Here is a 19,302-nt window from a genome sequence, read left to right as displayed (position 1 = left end):
GCTTTTTTTGTACTGATTTCTGTGTTAACTCAATGTTTATTTTATCATTCTGAATTCTTGTCCCAAAAATATATTATTTCTTGTGTGGAGACTGCCTTTGCTGTTCTTTGTTCTTAGAAATACCGTTGCTTTCTCCACTTTAAAGCAATAAATACCACAGGAGACTTTGAAAGGGAATTTAGTAAATTCCATAATTACACAGCATCAACTATTGTAATCTCGTAACACCCACGCATTGTCTTGTTTTATTTTCTTGAGACCCACATACTATGTGAAAAATATGTAAAATAAAATCTAGTCCAAAGGAATCGCAGCATTCTCAATTGTAGTCAGATCCAATTTAACGTATTCACTCAGCGCAACCTTTCAAGCTGATAAAAGCCCCAGCAAGAGGGCTGAAATGTTGCTCTGGGTAAATCAATGTCACAATATTTAACTACAACTGAGAGTGCTCCAATTCTTTGGGAGTAAATTATGAATACCCAGGATCAGGGGTTGTACTTGCTGGCACACTGCTGACAGATTCACGTTGTGCTGCTTTTTCTTGTGGTCTAATAATATATACTATATATAACCCCAACTTCCAAAAAGCTGGGACATTGTGTAAAATGAAAACAGAAAGCAATGACTTGTAATTTCATTGACCCATATTTTATTCACAATAGAACACATATTAGATGTTGAAAGTTTACCATTTCATGGAAAAAAAAAAACACCTTTAGAACTCAATGGCAACAACACATCTTAAAAAAAATTATAATTGAAAAAGCGACAACAAAAAGCTGGAAAAATAGGCATTACTCATAAAAAACTGCTGGAGGAGTAGTTTGCTACTAAGTAACATGTCTGTATAAAAAAAAAAAGCAAAGATGGGCAGAGGTTCACGAGTCTGCGAGAAACAGAGTCTAAAATTTTTGGAACAATGCCAGATAAATATTTCTCAATGTAAAATTCTGAAGACTTTCAATATCACACACAAAATAATATAATCAAAAGATTCAGAGAACCTGGAGAAAACCATGTGTGCATGGGACAAGGATGATGGTCAGTATTGGATGCCCATGTTCTACAGGCCCTCAGGCGGCACTTGATCCTGTACTTGAAATCAGGGAATGGACTCAAGTACACTTCCAGAAATCATTGTTTGTGAACAAAAGTTCCTGTTGCAATCCACAAATGCATGTTAAAGGTGTATCATGGATAGAAGAAGCCACTTCTCAACACGACCCCAAAACACTGCCATCTTCCCTGGGCCAAGCTCATTTAAAATGGACTGAGGCAAAATATTTTGCGGTCAGATGAATAAAAAAAAAATGAAATTAATTTTGAACAGCACGGACGCCGTATACTGTGGACTGAAGAGGAGAGGGACTATCCAGCTTGTTACCATCCCACAGTTCAAAAGCCTGCATCTCTGATGGTATGAGGTTGCATTAGTACCTATGGCATAGGCCATTTACACATCTGGAAAAGCACTATCAATGCTGAACAATGTATAGATGTTTGAGTACAACATAAGCTTCCATCCAGACAACTTTCAGGGAAGGTCTTATATATTTCAGTAGGACAATGCTAAACCACATAGTGCATTCATCACCACAGCATGGCTTCTCAAAAGAAGTTTACATGTGTTGTACTGACCTGCCTGCAGTCCAGACCTTTTCACTAATAGAAAACATTTGGCAAATCCAGCAATTTTAGCAGTTAAATCCTACATCAGACAAGAATAGGACAACATTCCTCTACCAAAACCTCACTGATTGGTATCATCACTTCTCAGACTGTTGTTAAAAGAAGATGGGATGCTACACAATGGTAGACATGGCCCTGTCCCAACTTTTTTAATATGCATTGCTGCCATCAAGTTCTAAATTAGTTAATGTTTTCATGAAATGGTAAGATGTCTCATTTTCAACATCTGATATGTGTTCTATAATCTATTGTGAATAAAATATGGGCTGAGGAGATTTGCAAATTTACCTACATTTTACACTGCGTCGCAACGTTTTGAAATTTGAGCTACATATACAGGATATCACTGAAGGGCTAAACCCCGATTATATTTCGAATACAGTGCTGTCCAGTAGTGCAGCTGTGCATAGGTACATCGTGAGAAGTATCAAAAGATCATATTGGTCACTTTGTCTCTCTTTTTTTAATTTTTATTATTACTCTATATTATTTAATGGTGAAGTTAAGGCTTCATGCACACGACTGTATTATTCATCTGTGTACTATCCATATTTTTTTGGCAGATATTACACTTACCAAGTAATTTCTATGGGGTCATGCACACAATTACCGTATTTTTCGCTTTATAACATGCACCTGATGATAAGACACACCCCAGGTTTTAGAGGAGGAAAATAAGAAAAACATACAGCCCTCATACATCAAATTCTCAGATCAGACCCTCATATTAGGCCCTCAGGTCAGATCTCCAGGTCAGACCACCTGAAAAAAGCTGTAAAGTCATGGCCACTAGGGTTCTCACTTCCACCTAGGTTGCAGTCCACTGGTGTTCCAGCCGTGCCTGGTAACAGACACAGAAAAGACAGCTGAGATGATCTGGGGGGGTGTCAGAGCTAGCTCAGCTTGTGAGCCTGATATAAAAAAAACTGCTTCTACACTGCTTCTGAACATCACAGGAGCTTCCTGTGTGTCTAAGTTTGTTCTTCCCCTCCTTATCTGTTCTGTCAGCTCTGGAGCTGAGAACAAACATAATGGGAAGTAAGGGAAAGGAAGTCGCAGGAGTACAGTGCTGACTTCCATGGAAAGGAGACATCCTATGCTTTTGAGAGAAATTCATCTAACTGTGCAGCTGAAACAGAGAATAATATGGTTGAAAAAAACATTAAGAAAACCCAAACATAACTGTTCCTTCGCAGTTATGATTGTACAAAGAAGCACAGCCATTATGCAAACTTTTTTTTATTTATTTTTTTAACTCTGGTATGCTTTAAAACAACCCACTGAAGAGATCATGTAGGAAAAATGTTTGTGAACAAAACATAAAATACATTAAATAAAATGGATTTTTGCAGCACATATGACAATCCCTATTTTTTTGCAGCTACGATATGTATTCCTTTTTTTACGTTTGCTTCAGGGAACAGGAGGGTTTCTCACATAACTGGGTTATCCAATTTCCCTAGTGCTGTGAAAATGTATTCTTTGGTTTTGCATTCATAGGATTGCGGCGAAAGATAACCTTTTCTTTTCTCTAGTATTACTTTGAATTAATAGAACCTAAGATTTAGAATGAAGATAAGAGTTAGGATAATTATTAATATTTGGCAACTTTATCTCCAGTTATTTTCTATTGATAGGGCAGAAACTCGTTTACAAACTATAGGGGTTGCTGCAATGGAATGTCATATGACATTCGTATTATTATTTTTATTAATCCCTATAGTCCCAATGGGGGGGGGGGGGAAGAGACCAAGAAATCCTGATGTTACTAAAGGTTCTTATCACATGCTTTATATATAGAGCGCTCTTCAGACTGGCCCTCTGCTTGTTGCAGTACTTTCAAAGATGACATCATTTTGCAATCTTTCTTCTTTGTGGAGCCCCTTACACAATTATTATACTCCTGTTTTATAATGTTGATGACTTTGCTGGTTCTTCAGCGTCAAGAACATCCTCATTACTTTATAGCAGCCACCCTACATATATTTCAGAATAGGTCTAATTAATTGGATTATGTTACGCTAATAATGGAGTCTTCTGCTTTCAGATATCGAGGATGTCAGGAGACTGAAGCCCAATTATCTGGAGTCTACTGTTGACTGGTTTAGAAGGTACAAGGTTCCTGACGGCAAGCCAGAGAACCAATTTGCCTTTGATGCTCAATTTAAGAATAAGGTACTTTTTTCTTTCTTTAAGCTATGTGTTTATTATATGCAAATATAAAATATATGTGAGTAATGTAAGAAGGTACTCTGCTTTAAAGGGAATCTGTCACCACAATTCTGGACTATGATCTGCAGTAATACATGAGTAGTACTGCAGATAAGGGTCCATTCACACGTCTGCAAAGTGTTTTGCGGATCCACAAAACACAGACAGCGGCAATGTGCATTCCACATTTTGCGGAGCGCACATTGCCGGCACTAATAGAATATGCCTATTCTTGTCCGCAATTGCGGACAAGAATAGGACATGTTCTATTTTTTTCGGGAACGGAATTGCAGACCCGGAAGTGTGTGTCCGCAATTCCGTATCCGGGCAGCACATCGTGCTACCCTATAGAAATGAATAGGTCCGCAATTATTTTGCAGAACAAAATTGTGGACGTGTGAATGGGACCCTAAATCGCCCAGATTGCTTTATTTTTTTTTTATACATTTTCCTACTGCCCCTATATGCCGCTGTCGGTACTTAACACTGTGCTGCAATATATAGTCCAGACTGCTGTGTTAACATAATGGAGAGGACTCCTTTGTGCATGCACTGTATGACGTGACTATGTATTTCAGCGCAGCGCTAACTGCGTGGAAACCAGCAGCAGTAGGAAAATAATAATAAAGAATCAATCTGGACTCCTTATCTGCAGTACCATTCATGTATTAGTGCAGATAATGGTCCAAGATTGTGGTGACAGATTCCATTTAAAAATAGCCTAAAGAAAAGTCACGTGTGATATCACTAAGGGTCCATTCACATGAACATATGACCTCTGTGCCTATGTTGCGGACCGCAAGCAGTGGGTCCGCAATACACGGGCAATGGCCGTGTGAACTCTATATCACAGATGCGGGCCTGTTGACTTGATTGGATCCACCTCAAAGGATAAGACAGTTCCTATCTTTTGCCATATTTTGCAGATCGCGGACCCATTAAAGTCAGGTGGGTCCGCACCGCAAAACTGAGTTCACACAGCCGGTGCACGCGTATTGAGGACTGCTATTTGCAGAAACAGAGGCCTTGCGTTCGCGTGAATGGACCCTTTAGGGGCATAAAAATGTAGCTGTAGTCTGTGGCTGTGAATAAAAGAATGCAGTGCACTCGTTGAAATGTTATCTTTTTATCACGTGTTCTTTGCACATTTTGATGCAGGAGTTTGCATTAGAGGTGATCAAATGTACCCATGCTCAGTGGAAGGCATTAGTGAACAAAAAAACGGACGGTGGAGAAATCAACTGGTGAGTTCTACCTTTTATAAAGTATGTAGAACATTCTCAAATGTGAACCGAGGTGACGTTTGCAGGTCCTGGACTTGAGTGCCAAAGCTGTAGCGCCTACTCGACCACCCTGAGGTTGTGACATCACATACTGCTATATGCAATGATGTCATACTGTAACCATATAGTATCCATTTGAAGAAAATATCAATTCATACATTATCTAAAAGGGCATCTGTTGGCAGATATTTACCTATGAAACTGGCTGACCTGTTCCATGTTCACTTGGCAGCCGAAGGCATCTGTGTTTGCCCTATGTCCATATGTGCCCGCATTGCTGAGATAAATGAAGTTTCTATATATGCAAATGAGACAGGGCAACAGGGGGATGGTCGTTAGACCTAGAGGCTCTGCTCTCTCTCCAACTGCTGTGCCCTCTCCACTTTGACATAGCCCTGTCAATCAAAGTGGAGAGGGTGCGACAGTTGCAGAGAGAGCAGAACCCCTGTGTAATGGTAATGCCCCTGTTGCTCCTAGTGGCTCATTTGCATATATTAAAACATCAAAAATGTATGTTCCAAATTTACAGTGAAATGTCTTTCAGATGACCACTCAAAACTGCTTTGAGCAGTGGTCTTCTAGTAGGGTGGTCTTCTCAAAGAAGATGGGCTGTATACAGAATATATGGTGGAACAGGAAATCTGATCTGGATAAAGTGAGTGGTCTTTTGGAGTGGGTTCGCTGTATGTATATTCACTCATTTTCTTAAAATTAAAAAATTTATAATGCTAATTGTAAAGCTGCTATTGAAACCCCAGGTTTGTTTTTTTACCATGTAATTGTGCACACAGATCATTAAAACCAACATCAAAAACTGAACAATATGAGTACAAAAACTGCAAAACACCCCCTCTCAATAAATATTGCTATAGTCGCATAGTAACTAATAGCTTGCATCCAAGCACAGACATGATGATTGGGCTGTAAAACCCTGCTGAGAACATCTTCCCATCCCCAATTGTATTATCTAAAGCTAACAGCGCCACCTACTGTTAGAAGTCTTGTAACATTTTTGGTTAACTACTTGCAGACAACCCAACTTAAAAAAAAAAAAAAAAAAACATTGAGCTTGTCTGCCTATACGGTACCACTATGACTCTACTAGAATATGCGGAAGATTTTAAAATCCACTCTAAATAAAACTTTGCATCTGGAGTTGATTTTGTTATATATCCTGGTTTGTTAATTATATCAAGACTAGAGCTTCCTTTTTGTACACTGGTTGGGCATGTGCCCTTGATGGAAGCAGGAGTGTTGGGGTACTTTCACACTTGCGGCAGAGGATTCCGGCAGGCAGTTCTGTCGCCGGAACTGCCTGTCGGATCCGGAAAAAACGGATCCGGCATTTATTTATTTTTTCTAATTTTTTTCCGGTCTGACCATGCGCAGAACGCAATGCCGGATCCGTTTTGCCGGAACACTCAGGGCCGGATCCGGCATTCCGGCAAGTGTTCCGGAATTTTGGACGGAGATAAAACCGCAGCATGCTGAGGTATTATCTCCGTCCGAAAAAGGCAAAAAGACTGAACTGAAGACATCCTGATGCATCCTGAATGGATTGCTCTCCATTCAGAAAGCATTAGGATAAAACTGATCAGTTCTTTTCTGCTATTGAGCCCCTAGGACAGAACTCAATGCCAGAAAAGAATAACGCTAGTGTGAAAGTACCCTTAACATGCCTCTCTCTGCCTTGGCCAGAAATTTAGATACAAGGGTTATAGTAGTGAACATTAGCCCCATGTAGCCTAGATCTTTCAAGGATCGCAAAATACCACAGGCAAAATGATGTATATATGAACTACTATCAACAATTCTCAAAGGCTGTATACTTGTATTTAGACATACAGTACCTCCTAACTTTCAAAGAAGAGAAAGTGAGACAAAGTTTCTGGCGCACACAGAGGCAATGTATTTTTTTATGTTAAGCCATACTTCTAACCCTAATTTTTCTCCATACACATCTAATTCTGTGTATTGTCCTTTGTGCACTTTTGTGCTCCTCACATTTTGAGTGCCCTGTTTGTGTCACACTATAATAGTTTAATTCTGACAACAGAAAAAATATACAGTGCCAGGCATTGCATAGTGCAGTGGAGAAGCACTGGTAAAAGTGTTGCACAAGGCTTCTATGGAAAGGCTCTCACCTTGTTTGGTTGTGATCAGCCACAACTACTATTATGGCGTAGACACAGGGTAAATAACCGGGGTAGTAGTCGGCAACAGGTGTCCCCTGATGATGCCATGGATTAGAACTGGATATGAGGAAGGGTGCACAATGAAAACACAATGGTACCGCATAGGAAAAACAGACTCCAGCGCTCAACCAACTGAAGAAAATCGAAACTTTATTGATGGTATATGTTATCAACAAAGCTTGGATTTTCTTAAATCGGTTGAGCGCTGGAGTCTGTTCTTTTCCAGTACGTCACTTTGAGGTCCCTCAGAGTTCATTGTGCTCACTGTAATAGTGTCCCCACCACTCATTATGCCTGCTGTGCCCACTCAGGATAATGATACCCCCTTAGTGCCACCCTCACTGTAGTTATGCCCTCTTAATAACCCTCCCCACTTCCCCCTCACAGTATGAATTCCCCCTAGTGCTCGACTTACAGTAAGAATTCTCCTTTTGGTGACCCACAGTGATGCAGTAGTTATGCCCCCACTAGTGTGTCCTCACAGTATAAATGCCCCCTTAGTGCCCCACACAGTAGTTATCCCCCAGTGTCTTCTCACTATTAAAATTACCCTTTAGTGCCCCCTTCACAGTAGCGAAGCCACTATAGTCTTAATAAAATAAAAAAAGCAATACCCCATTCCCTTAAAGAATAGAGGTAGTCACCCCCCCCCCCCCCCCCCCCCCCCAGCTTGTTAGCTTTCCTGTTCAGCTTAGCAGGTGCGATGACATCACTTTATCACTCCTGCCTGCTGGGAAAAGCATTGGCCGATGCTCCCTGCTCCACCATTATATTCAACTGTATCTGTGTTCTCAGGACGCAGATGCAGTTGAAGTCGGGACATGCAGTAGCTCTCCCAGGACCTTTGGACAGCGGCTGAAATCCGGGCCTGTCATGTCAGATCCTGGACAGTTGGCACGCATGTTTAGATGGCAGTAATGTGGGTACATTTTAGCATCCGTATTACAGCTTCAAATAACGCCCCGACTGCAGGTCTAATGACCAAAACAAACAGCATCCTAGGGATCGATCATGCTGTTTGGATCATTATACCTGCAGTCCTGCTGGGATTTTCATCTGCTGACAACTAAAATGGTCTTTTCATGTTCCCTTAAATTTGGTTTCAGAAATTGCCAATGACCTATGGTGACTCACCCACGTGGGTCCTGCATAGTTGTTTGTTCAGTTTGTCTGGTAGGGGTTTTCCTTCCCCATTCGGGATCTTAATAATCCTAATCAACTCTAGGTTTTAATACGTTACTGCCCCTTATTTTTTCATATATTTCCTGTCACAGAGCAGTACATCCCGGGAGAGTGCTTTCGCATCATCTCCCCCTAGGGACCATTCCTATTTTCTTCTTTTCCCCAGCACTGCAGAGAAGGGAATGAGTATAACGTGATTTTTATTTTATTTTTTAAGCTTTTGCAGGGCTTGTCTGAAATTTTTAATTATTTTGGACATTTTTAAGTATGGAATTCCCAAAGATGTCCTTAAACATATTGTATTATGGGTTGCAAGCCACTTTCAGTTATGAGTGATAATGCTGAATAGTAAACGTGAAGAATCTTGAAGGATAAATATATAAGATATGGATCTTACCCCAATTTTGACTTCTAGTGACATACAGTAGCTTTCACCCTAGTACCAGGTTCTAGGAATGCTATCAAATCCCTGGTGTCACAAGTGTACAATAATGTATAGCGCTTCCAGCAAATGGAGAGCGCCATTTACTGGTTGAGGAACAGTATCCTAAAAGAGAGCTGTCGGTTGATAAGGAGATCTGTCAGCAGTTTTGACCCCTTGAAACTGTTGACCGTAGTAGAGGGGTTATGGGGAATTTATACCTGGGGTGCTGTTTATAGTTGCAGCTTAGGACATAAATAGAAGTGTTAAGACTGAGTACAGCTTCTGCAAGTGCGACTGCTCTACTGCCCACTGGGAGACCACTACAGTCATCACTCCGCGCCAACATGGCATGTTAAAACTTCTACTTCTAACCTATAGAGCAACTATGAATAGCAACTGTTTTTTCCCTATCACCTGTTTATTGCTGTCAGCAGTTTTGTGGTGTTGAAACTGCTGACAGACTTGCTTTAAAACGCAATCCCCTGAAACAAAATCATGTTATTCTTTCAACAGTATCCCTTCAGCAAAAACTATTAAATTCCCAACATACAGTCTAATGAAACATGTTGTATTATGTCTGCTCTCTACAGATAATTCATGTCAGATTTTTGCTATATGTTGTATACTGTCTTGCTATATACTGTGTGCTTACCATGCATGTCTGTATCTGATGCATGTGTTCGTGATGAGAAGAAATAATGAACATACATAAATGATATCCTCTTTGGTATGATAATGGAAGAATCAAGCCTTCCTTAGGATATTGTAGAGATAAAATCACATATATGCAAGTGGCCATATCTGCTCTCCGGAAGGGATGGTAAGGTGTGGTGCACCCCAAAGAGAAAGAAGTCCAAAGAGTCAGGGTCTGCCGTAAACTAGGGCTGATGACTTATGGTCTGTGTCTCAGCATCCCCATCTCATGCAGACTGGCATGAGTCTCCCCCTCCAAGCACTGGTCTCCAACTGCAGAACACTAGTGGCTCTGACTAGCTAGACTGGAACCTTCTAGTGGGAGCGGTGGAGTGGAGAAACTCAGCAGAAACAATTGCATTGCAAAGTGGAAATTCACAGGAAAAAAATGAACATGCTCAAGATTTAAAATCCAAACTGCATGTCCATGTTTTTTTGTTTTTTTTTGCAGTGCATGGATGAAATGTTTAAAAATGTCATCCACTTTGTACCTACATCAAAACGCTGGAGCTTTCCAGCTATTCCACACCTGCAGTACCTATGCACCCTCCTGGGTGTGTTCTAAGCATGTCAATCAGAAGGATATGTATGAATGCTTAATCCTAGTAGTTTCTGTTACAACTCTGATTGGAATATTGTTCTTTTCTGCAGCACTAACACCACGGTACATGACAGCCCTTTCTTTTGCAAGCCAAGTCAAGCTCAAGATATTGTACAAGCGGTAAGTTGGTGGCCCTGAATGTGTGTGTAAATGATGTCTTATGGTGATGGCTGGGTGCAGCGATCTGACACCTGACTTTGGATATACAGATCTGGTTTCATATGTAGAAAATGATGATGATGATGAAATGGATAGTGGGATATTATATATATATATATATATATATATATATATATATATATATATATATATTTATTACAGGTCCTTCTCCAAAAATTAGCATATTGTGATAAAGTTCATTATTTTCTGTAATGTACTGATAAACATTAGACTTTCATATATTTTAGATTCATTACACACAACTGAAGTAGTTCAAGCCTTTTATTGTTTTAATATTGATGATTTTGGCATACAGCTCATGAAAACCCAAATTTCCTATCTAAAAAAATTAGCATATTTCATCCAACCAATAAAAGAAAAGTGTTTTTAATACAAAAAAAGTCAACCTTCAAATAATTATGTTCAGTTATGCACTCAATACTTGGTCGGGAATCCTTTTGCAGAAATGACTGCTTCAATGCGGCGTGGCATGGAGGCAATCAGCCTGTGGCACTGCTGAGGTGTTATGGAGGCCCAGGATGCTTCAATAGCGGCCTTAAGCTCATCCAGAGTGTTGGGTCTTGCGTCTCTCAACTTTCTCTTCCCAATATCCCACAGATTCTCTATGGGGTTCAGGTCAGGAGAGTTGGCAGGCCAATTGAGCCCAGTAATACCATGGTCAGTAAACCATTTACCAGTGGTTTTGGCACTGTGAGCAGGTGCCAGGTCGTGCTGAAAAATGAAATCTTCATCTCCATAAAGCTTTTCAGCAGATGGAAGCATGAAGTGCTCCAAAATCTCCTGATAGCTAGCTGCATTGACCCTGCCCTTGATAAAACACAGTGGACCAACACCAGCAGCTGACATGGCACCCCAGACCATCACTGACTGTGGGTACGTGACACTGGACTTCAGACATTTTGGCATTTCCCTCTCCCCAGTCTTCCTCCAGACTCTGGCACCTTGATTTCCAAATGACATGCAAAATTTGCTTTCATCCGAAAAAAGTACTTTGGACCACTGAGCAACAGTCCAGTGCTGCTTCTCTGTAGCCCAGGTCAGGCGCTTCTGCCGCTGTTTCTGGGGAATGCGGCACCTGTAGCCCATTACCCTGCACACGCCTGTACACGGTGGCTCTGGATGTTTCTACTCCAGACTCAGTCCACTGCTTCCACAGGTCCCCCAAGGTCTGGAATCGGTCCTTCTCCACAATCTTCCTCAGGGTCCGGTCACCTCTTCTCGTTGTGCAGCGTTTTCTGCCACACTTTTTCCTTCCCACAGACTTCCCACTGAGGTGCCTTGATACAGCACTCTGGGAACAGCCTATTCGTTCAGAAATTTCTTTCTGTGTCTTACCCTCTTGCTTGAGGGTGTCAGTGATGGCCTTCTGGACAGCAGTCAGGTCGGCAGTCTTACCCATGATTGCGGTTTTGAGTAATGAACCAGGCTGGGAGTTTTTAAAAGCCTCAGGAATCTTTTGCAGGTGTTTAGAGTTAATTAGTTGATTCAGATGATTAGGTTAATAGCTCGTTTAGAGAACCTTTTCATGATATGCAAATTTTTTTAGATAGGAATTTTGGGTTTTCATGAGCTGTATGCCAAAATCATCAATATTAAAACAATAAAAGGTTTGAACTACTTCAGTTGGTGTGTAATGAATCTAAAATATATGAAAGTCTAATATTTATCAGTACATTACAGAAAATAATGAACTTTATCACAATATGCTAATTTTTTTAGAAGGACCTGTGTATGTGTATATATATATATATATATATATATATATATATCTATATATATAATAAAAAAATATATATTTTTTAAAATCTTTTAGCATTAACTAACTATGTTGGGATCAGTTTCCAATCACATCCTGGCCCTGATGCCTGAGCTGGTTCAAAAGGCCCCTCTGTCTTACAGGACCAAAATCTGTTAAAAAGGACCTTGCAGCTTCCTTGATATACCCACTTAAATAAATACTTGTATTCCCAATTAAATAACAAAGCCTGAGCATCTTTTGTTTTTAGAACTCTTTTATTCCTCCTGGAAATGCATGAATAAATTGACAGCTGGGTGCTACAATTCCCCTTCTGAATGTGTGTAGATGCAGTCTGGCGTGGTCCATTCAGTGCTAACCGGATCGGTGTGTGTTGGAACATGCCCCATTGAGGATGTAACATCCACCTAGTTGTCAGTTTATTCATACATATCCAGGAGGAATAAAAGGGAAACGTCACAAAGAGTTATCAGAAAGGGGAATTATTTTACAGAGCCATATGAGAGATGACGAGTCTTCTTTAAAGAAGAGTAATAGTTTAGGGCACTAGTGCAGATTACAGCCCGTGAGCTTTAAAGGGGTTCTCCAGGATAGGCCATCAGTATCAGACGGGCAGGGGTCCAACACCCCACTCCGATCAGCTCTGGCACTGTCCTGTCCGTTGTGTAGTGGACAAAGCTGGTAACTTAAGTGAATGGAAGAGGCGTTGCAGGAACCAGCTCCATCCACTGCACAACAGACCGAGCTGTGTATTTCCAGCACAGACTACCAGCGCTGGAGCTGCAAGATATCGGAAGGGATGCAAGGTGTCAGACTCTCACCAATCTAGAATTGACGGCCTATACTGTGGATAGGCCATCAGTATCCAAATCCTGGACAACCCCTTTAAAGTACATCAGTGCCTTTCAGAACTGCTGTAGAATGATAAAACTGGACAGAAATCAAGCTGCATGTATCACTTCTGATGTACGTCAACACATTGAGAACACAGCACAATAGATGGCTGATTTAATTGTAGCACTTGTGTTGCAAATGATAGAGCATGCTGGCTCAGACATTGATGGAGTAGAACCCCAGCACACAGTATTTCAGCCTTCTGTCTTATGGCATTGATGGAACCTCTTTAACAACAGTAGGTATAAATAAATGCCTATTCTCTATCAATCAGAGCTGATATAATGAATAGGTACGCAGCCGAGAGCCATAAAGCATTTTACATTGTAATCATTTCGAGATAATGATTAAACATGGCTCGCCTCCCTTGCGGCCCCCTAATGCCTGCAGGAAATATCAGTCTCCGTGTTCTGACTGCGTTGTAAGGCAGATAATGACTCCTCCATATTTTTCAGTGGATAGTTAGGTAGTTCCGCCCCATTTAGCTAAGATGGTAGTGGGATGGCAGCACCGGCTAATCATTCTTTGGTCCTGAAATGCAAGTGCTTTGTTTTTGTCCATTAGTCACAGATCTCTCATGACCTATACATATTTCAACGGAACACTGCCTAATTTTGACTAGTATTGATTTCTGACATGATGATTCCTGGGGTAGCATTTCATCTGTCTTGACAAAATAGCTTTATTATGTTTTAATGCAAAAATTGGAGTCAGCAGAAACAGTCTTTTGTAAATAAGAAGAAAGAAAAAAAAGAAAAAAAAAAACCATTGTTTCTCTAGAATTGCAGCCCAGTTTGATTTAAAGTACTATTCTGGTTTTTCAATTTTCAGCATCAATTGACAGGAAACAACACATGTTATCACTTACTAATAGTGATCGTTTATGTGTAATGACTTTTTTCCTGCACTTCACCGCGGTCACGTGACACTTTCCACTGTGTTTGCTCCAAATCTACTTCTGAGGCATGGCAAGGCTTGTATGGTTCTGCCCTGTAGGCACATCATCATCAGTGACCTTGCCTCTGAGGGCAGTGTTCTGCTCTTTCACCCGGACCCTGCCCTGTAGATGTGATGTCAGCAAAGGGCAGGGTTTTCCAGCATGGCTTCAAGCAGTCCTGGATAGGAATTTCAGGGCTCCACTACAAACTATGTGCTCCCCCCACCCTTCATTTTTATTCACACTGTTTACCACCATAAATCGCTGTTAATAATATGATCACTATATTGTACAAGTTAATACGATTGCAGAGATCCTAAATACTGTTTTATGATGTTTATTTAATTAAACAGTAACACTATAAGGCACAAAAAATCCCACCTTCACACCAGAGCTTTTCTATAGAGGACTGGGTAAGGCAGCTGTTTACTCTACAGATGGTCTGGGGTTCAAATCTCACTGAAACCTGTAAAATAATCTTTATTCTAAGTTATGGCAGAAAAATATAATTTTTACTATACAACTTTTTTTATTTTATGGTAAAAATAAAAAATTTCTGCAAAGTTATTTTTACTAAAAACAAAAATAACCAAGCAAAAAACAGTAAAGTTGTTAAAACATCCTTAGTATGAAATATCACAAACGGTATTTGGTATCCACTGTAATCATAAGGCCTCATGCACACAGCCGTGCCTAAGCTGTACAATATAGTGAACATATTTATGGTGATTGGCTGATGGCGCAATTGTTTTTCCACTAATTTCAGGAATATACTATTTCTTTAGTGTTACGCTTGTGAAGAAGATAGCTTATTATTTTTATTTATTTTTTATATATATTTTTTAAAGCATAGAAAATTAAGCCCTTCCAACAGAGCAGTTGAAAGATGAAACTGAGCATGTGCGGCCTTCATTAAGAGCAGGTCAAAGCAATGAAGTGCCACTATACGGATACATTTGATTGAATACATCAGTGGCTATAAAAAAAAAAAATTACATGCAATTACAAAAGTATTCATATCCAGGTGCTGGTCTGAAAACTGTAGAATATATTTTGTGGGACAACCCCTTTAAGTAAAGCCACTATCCAATGTACAGCGCCTTTCCTCCTCAGACGATTTCCTATTGGTGACCTATCCTGAGAATAGGTCATCAATATGTAAATCCCATTTTAAGAGAGCTTGTTTTTTGTTAGGAATATTTTGTCTTAGTGTTGTAAATGATGGTGATGGTTCAACTTTTCTCTTTCAGACACCTCCATGTGGACCGGCTGACACCATCCCAATAGATGGTAAGTAGATCTTTAGGGTACGTTTACACAGGATGGAAATGCTGTGGATTACAGTATCAGCCATTTGGATAAAATTTGAACAAATCTCATGCACATGCTGGAGAACATTTCTGCACCAAATTGACCTGCAGTGCAGATTTTAAAGTACACAGTATGTTGATTTATGCTGCAGAATTTCATTACTGATTTTGCCCTTTTCAATTGGCAGTGAAATCCACAGACTGTTTTTTGGCAGTCCCCCCCCCCCCTGTATGTAATTGTTGCTGCATGTGGTCACCATTCAGATCATGCTACAGTCTTAGGCTACATGCACACGACCGTATGTGTTTTGCGGATCCGCAAAAAAAAACGGATGACGTTCCGTATTGGCATCCTTTTTTTTGCGGATTCGTTTTCTTTTGCAGAACTATTGCGGAACTATTGTAATAATGCCTATCCTTGTCCACAAACTAGAAAAAAATAGGACATGCACTATATTTTTTTTTTTGCGGAGCAACAGAACGGACATACTGATGCGGACAGCATACTGTTTGCTGTCCGCGTTTTTTCCATAGAATCATCCTATCCGAAAAAAAAAAACAGATCGGACATGGAAACAAAATACGGTCGTGTGCATGAGGCCTTAGTCTTACAGTCTCCTGTTGTCTTTGCTTATTCCTTGGGAAGAAAGTCTCTAGTTTTGTTGTCCCTTATTAGTGAAATTTTTTTGATCTTTACAACAAAGTTCTTGGGACAAGTTTTTAATTGGGTAGACTTTCATTGGGTTTTTGAAGGTGTAGCACTGCCATTAATATTTAATGTCTTATGAGCAAAAATAATGCTCCAGGTAGTAATAATAAATATTTTTTACGTTTTACATGTACAAAAGCCACATTTATTCACCCACTGGTAAAACGCCACGAATAGTACTGTCCCTCATTAGTAATTTTTGTTTTGTTTTTTACTTTAACCCAATCAAAGGGGTTGTGTAGTAAAGATATTGATGACCTCAGATTCGCGGCACCTCCGCCGATCAATTGTTTGAAGGGCTTATGTGAGCGCTGCTTTCACTTCACAATTACCTGCGCATGGTTATGCTTGTAGAGGCGATGCAATCTAATTATAACTGGGACAAGCTCCTGTAATTACACTGCGTCGCCCTAACAAGCGAGACAACACGCCAGGAATTTTGAACCGGGAGCAGCTCTAACATGAGCGCTGCTACCCCTTTAAACAACTGGTCGGCGGGGGTGCCTGGAGTTGCAACCCAAACCCCTGCGGTGATCTGATATGGATGACCTTTCCTGAAGATAGGTAATCAATTCAGTTAAACTCGCACCATTTTGCAAGCAAGTTCAGTCAGTTTTGGCTGCAATTGCGTTTAGTTGTTCAGTTTTTTCCGCGCGGGTGCAATGCGTTTTGATCAGTTTTTATCACGCGCGTGAAAAACGCAAGGTTTACAAACAACATCTAGCAACCATCAGTGAAAAACGCATTGCATCCGCACTTGCTTGCAGATGCAATGCGTTATTAACGCAGCCCCATTCACTTCTATGGAGCCAGGGCTGCGTGAAAAACGCAGAATATAGAACATGCTGCGATTTTAAAGCATTGCAGAAGTGATGCATGAAAAAAAACGCTCATGTACACAGACCCATTGAAATGAATGGGTCAGGATTCAGTGCAGGTGCAATGCGTTCACCTACTGCATTGCACCCGCGCGGAAATCTCGCCTGTGTGAACGCAGCCTTAAAACTTCAGTACGTTGTCACAAGGATTTGCCGCTGCAGGCCCCAAAAGTGAAGTGGGCACAATTCAGTCAATGCGTTTTGCGGAAGCGCGCGTTCCCTATCCGATCAGAAGAAAACCTCTTTAAGCTCAAATCATCCACTTTAATGTATATAGACAAAACATCAGGTCCCACAGGTATCCTTTTCCACCGGATATTCCTGCGGGATATCATAAATCGCACTGATAGTGAAGCACTGTGACTCCATGCTCACACTCATATTATTATACTCACGAGCGCAGGTAATAATGCAGGCACATCAGACTGATCAAACCACCTCAGTTTTTTGTTTTTTCTTCTCTTTTTCTTCAACGTAACTCTATGGAATATTTAAATTGCTGCAATAGTGAAGCACTGTTTTCAATACTGATATAAAAGTAATTTTATTATACTCACAAACACGCGTAAAATACAGGCAACACGATCCTGCCCGACCCGGGTTTCACTCCAAGCTTCATCGGTGGCGTAAGGTTTCAGCTGTGCCTAAAATTAACATTGAGGTCATTCTGTTCTGTACTTAACTATACCATAGAATTAGGTACTATTTCATTATTTCTAAATTAAAATACATTTACAAATCTCTAGGAGATGGTGGTTATGAAAAACTGCCAATGTGAAGGAGACTTTGTGCATTTTACCTAGGTAATTGTTAAGGCCGTGAAAGGAATCTAATGCTCATTTGTGTAGAATGAATACATTTTGGTTTTCTTTGTGGCCGCTGGAAATGTTCTTTTCATGTTTCTCTCGCTCACCTCCCTTTGCTTTTCTTTTCATATGCAGTGGACAAGTGGTTCTATTATCAGAAGAACTAATTAACAGATGAAGACCTGGCGCTATTATTGCATGCCTTTCCCTAGGCGTTTGGATCTGCACCATAGATGCCATATCGACAGAACAGTAATAAACTGTAGCCAGTGTAACCCTTTTTAGTTAAGATATCCAATATGGAGCTGCATGATGTCTACGATAAGCTGCCACCTCCTTACATGGGTTACTGTTAATATCAACGGCATTATCTTTATTGTGTATCAGCAATTTTGGATTCTGTTTTGCTCTTGCTAGTTTTGTAGAAGCAAAATTGGCATGCGGAAATTTGTGAAACCTCTGTGTAGATTTCCTGTACTACAGAAGCAAATAAAGCTACTTTTTTGGTAAAGTCTGGTTTCGTCTCCTACAATGTGTATTAAAAGCTTCTCATTTTGAATAGAAGAAGCCTTCACCCCGCCGTTAGCAAAAGGTTATTTTAAAAAAGCAAAGCAATACCAGTTTAGAGGCACAAATATCAGACATGTTCTCTCATGTCTTGTTTGCTTCTTTGTCTTTACCCAGACAGTGACCCTCCCCATCATTACCACAGCTTGCGGCGACAAATGTCTTTTAGGGTCTATTGAAAAAACCATCCATGGGTGTTTTGCGAATCCGCAAAACAATGACATCGGCGATGTGCGTTCCGCATTATGCGGACCGCACATCGCCGGCACTTAATAGAAAATGCCTATTCTTGTCCGCAATTGCGGACAAGAATAGGACATGTTCTATTTTTTTCGGGAACGGCATTGCGGACCCGGAAGTGCGCGTAGAAATTAATGGCCCATAGAAATTAATGGGTCCGCAATTCCGTTCCGCAAAATGCGGAACGAGATTGCGGACGCGTGAATGGACCCTTACTTTGTTATCTGTATAAAGAATTAATAGCCTGTCGATAAAGGCTCCCACTATAACAATTCAGTCACAGCTGCTACATCCTTCACAGAGTAGCGACCTAGGCTAGGCTTGGAAATAAAGGAAAACCACAAAGTTCTGATGGGTTTGCAAAAATTATTATATATATTTTTTTTTTATTATTTTATAGAAACTCTGCCCTGACAGTCCTTGGACAGTGTCTAGCATTGCATTTCAGCCACTTTCATTCGAATGATACAATTGGAAATAATAATGATGTGGTGCACTGGAGCAACAAGAGACCAAGCGAGGTGCTCTCAGTAGAGTAGGCTCAACCTGTCTACTCGAGAGAAATGCAATAAAAATGGAAAAAACTGGGCACTCTCAGATACTGAAACCATCAATAATTTATTATAAAACCAATAAATAATAGAGCGTGAATAGACAATTGATAAATAGGGCCTATTCCTGCCTCGTGCATAAAGTAAAACACAATAAGCAATTGGAAAATAAAATATAGATACTGACGCCAGC

The 19,302-nt window shown here is 40.4% G+C and overlaps 1 protein-coding gene across 1 annotated transcript in view; it reads left to right on the top strand.

Moving 5' to 3' along the window:
* PPA1 (inorganic pyrophosphatase 1) overlaps positions 1-18,262 on the top strand; it is a 111,358-nt gene extending 93,096 nt beyond the window's left edge. Inside the window, exons 7-11 of the mRNA XM_044297448.1 lie at positions 3,740-3,867; positions 5,062-5,147; positions 10,332-10,401; positions 15,299-15,338; positions 17,887-18,262. Coding sequence (XP_044153383.1) covers positions 3,740-3,867; positions 5,062-5,147; positions 10,332-10,401; positions 15,299-15,338; positions 17,887-17,918 — 356 coding nt within the window. The 3' untranslated portion in view covers positions 17,919-18,262. The remainder of the gene's footprint in view (positions 1-3,739; positions 3,868-5,061; positions 5,148-10,331; positions 10,402-15,298; positions 15,339-17,886) is intronic.
* The last annotated feature ends 1,040 nt before the right edge of the window (positions 18,263-19,302 follow it).

This window comes from Bufo gargarizans, chromosome 6, assembly GCF_014858855.1.
Source record: "Bufo gargarizans isolate SCDJY-AF-19 chromosome 6, ASM1485885v1, whole genome shotgun sequence".
NCBI classification, from domain to species: domain Eukaryota; kingdom Metazoa; phylum Chordata; class Amphibia; order Anura; family Bufonidae; genus Bufo; species Bufo gargarizans.
The sequence above is the reverse complement of the archived record's forward strand: the minus strand, read 5'-3'. Positions and strand labels throughout refer to the sequence as shown.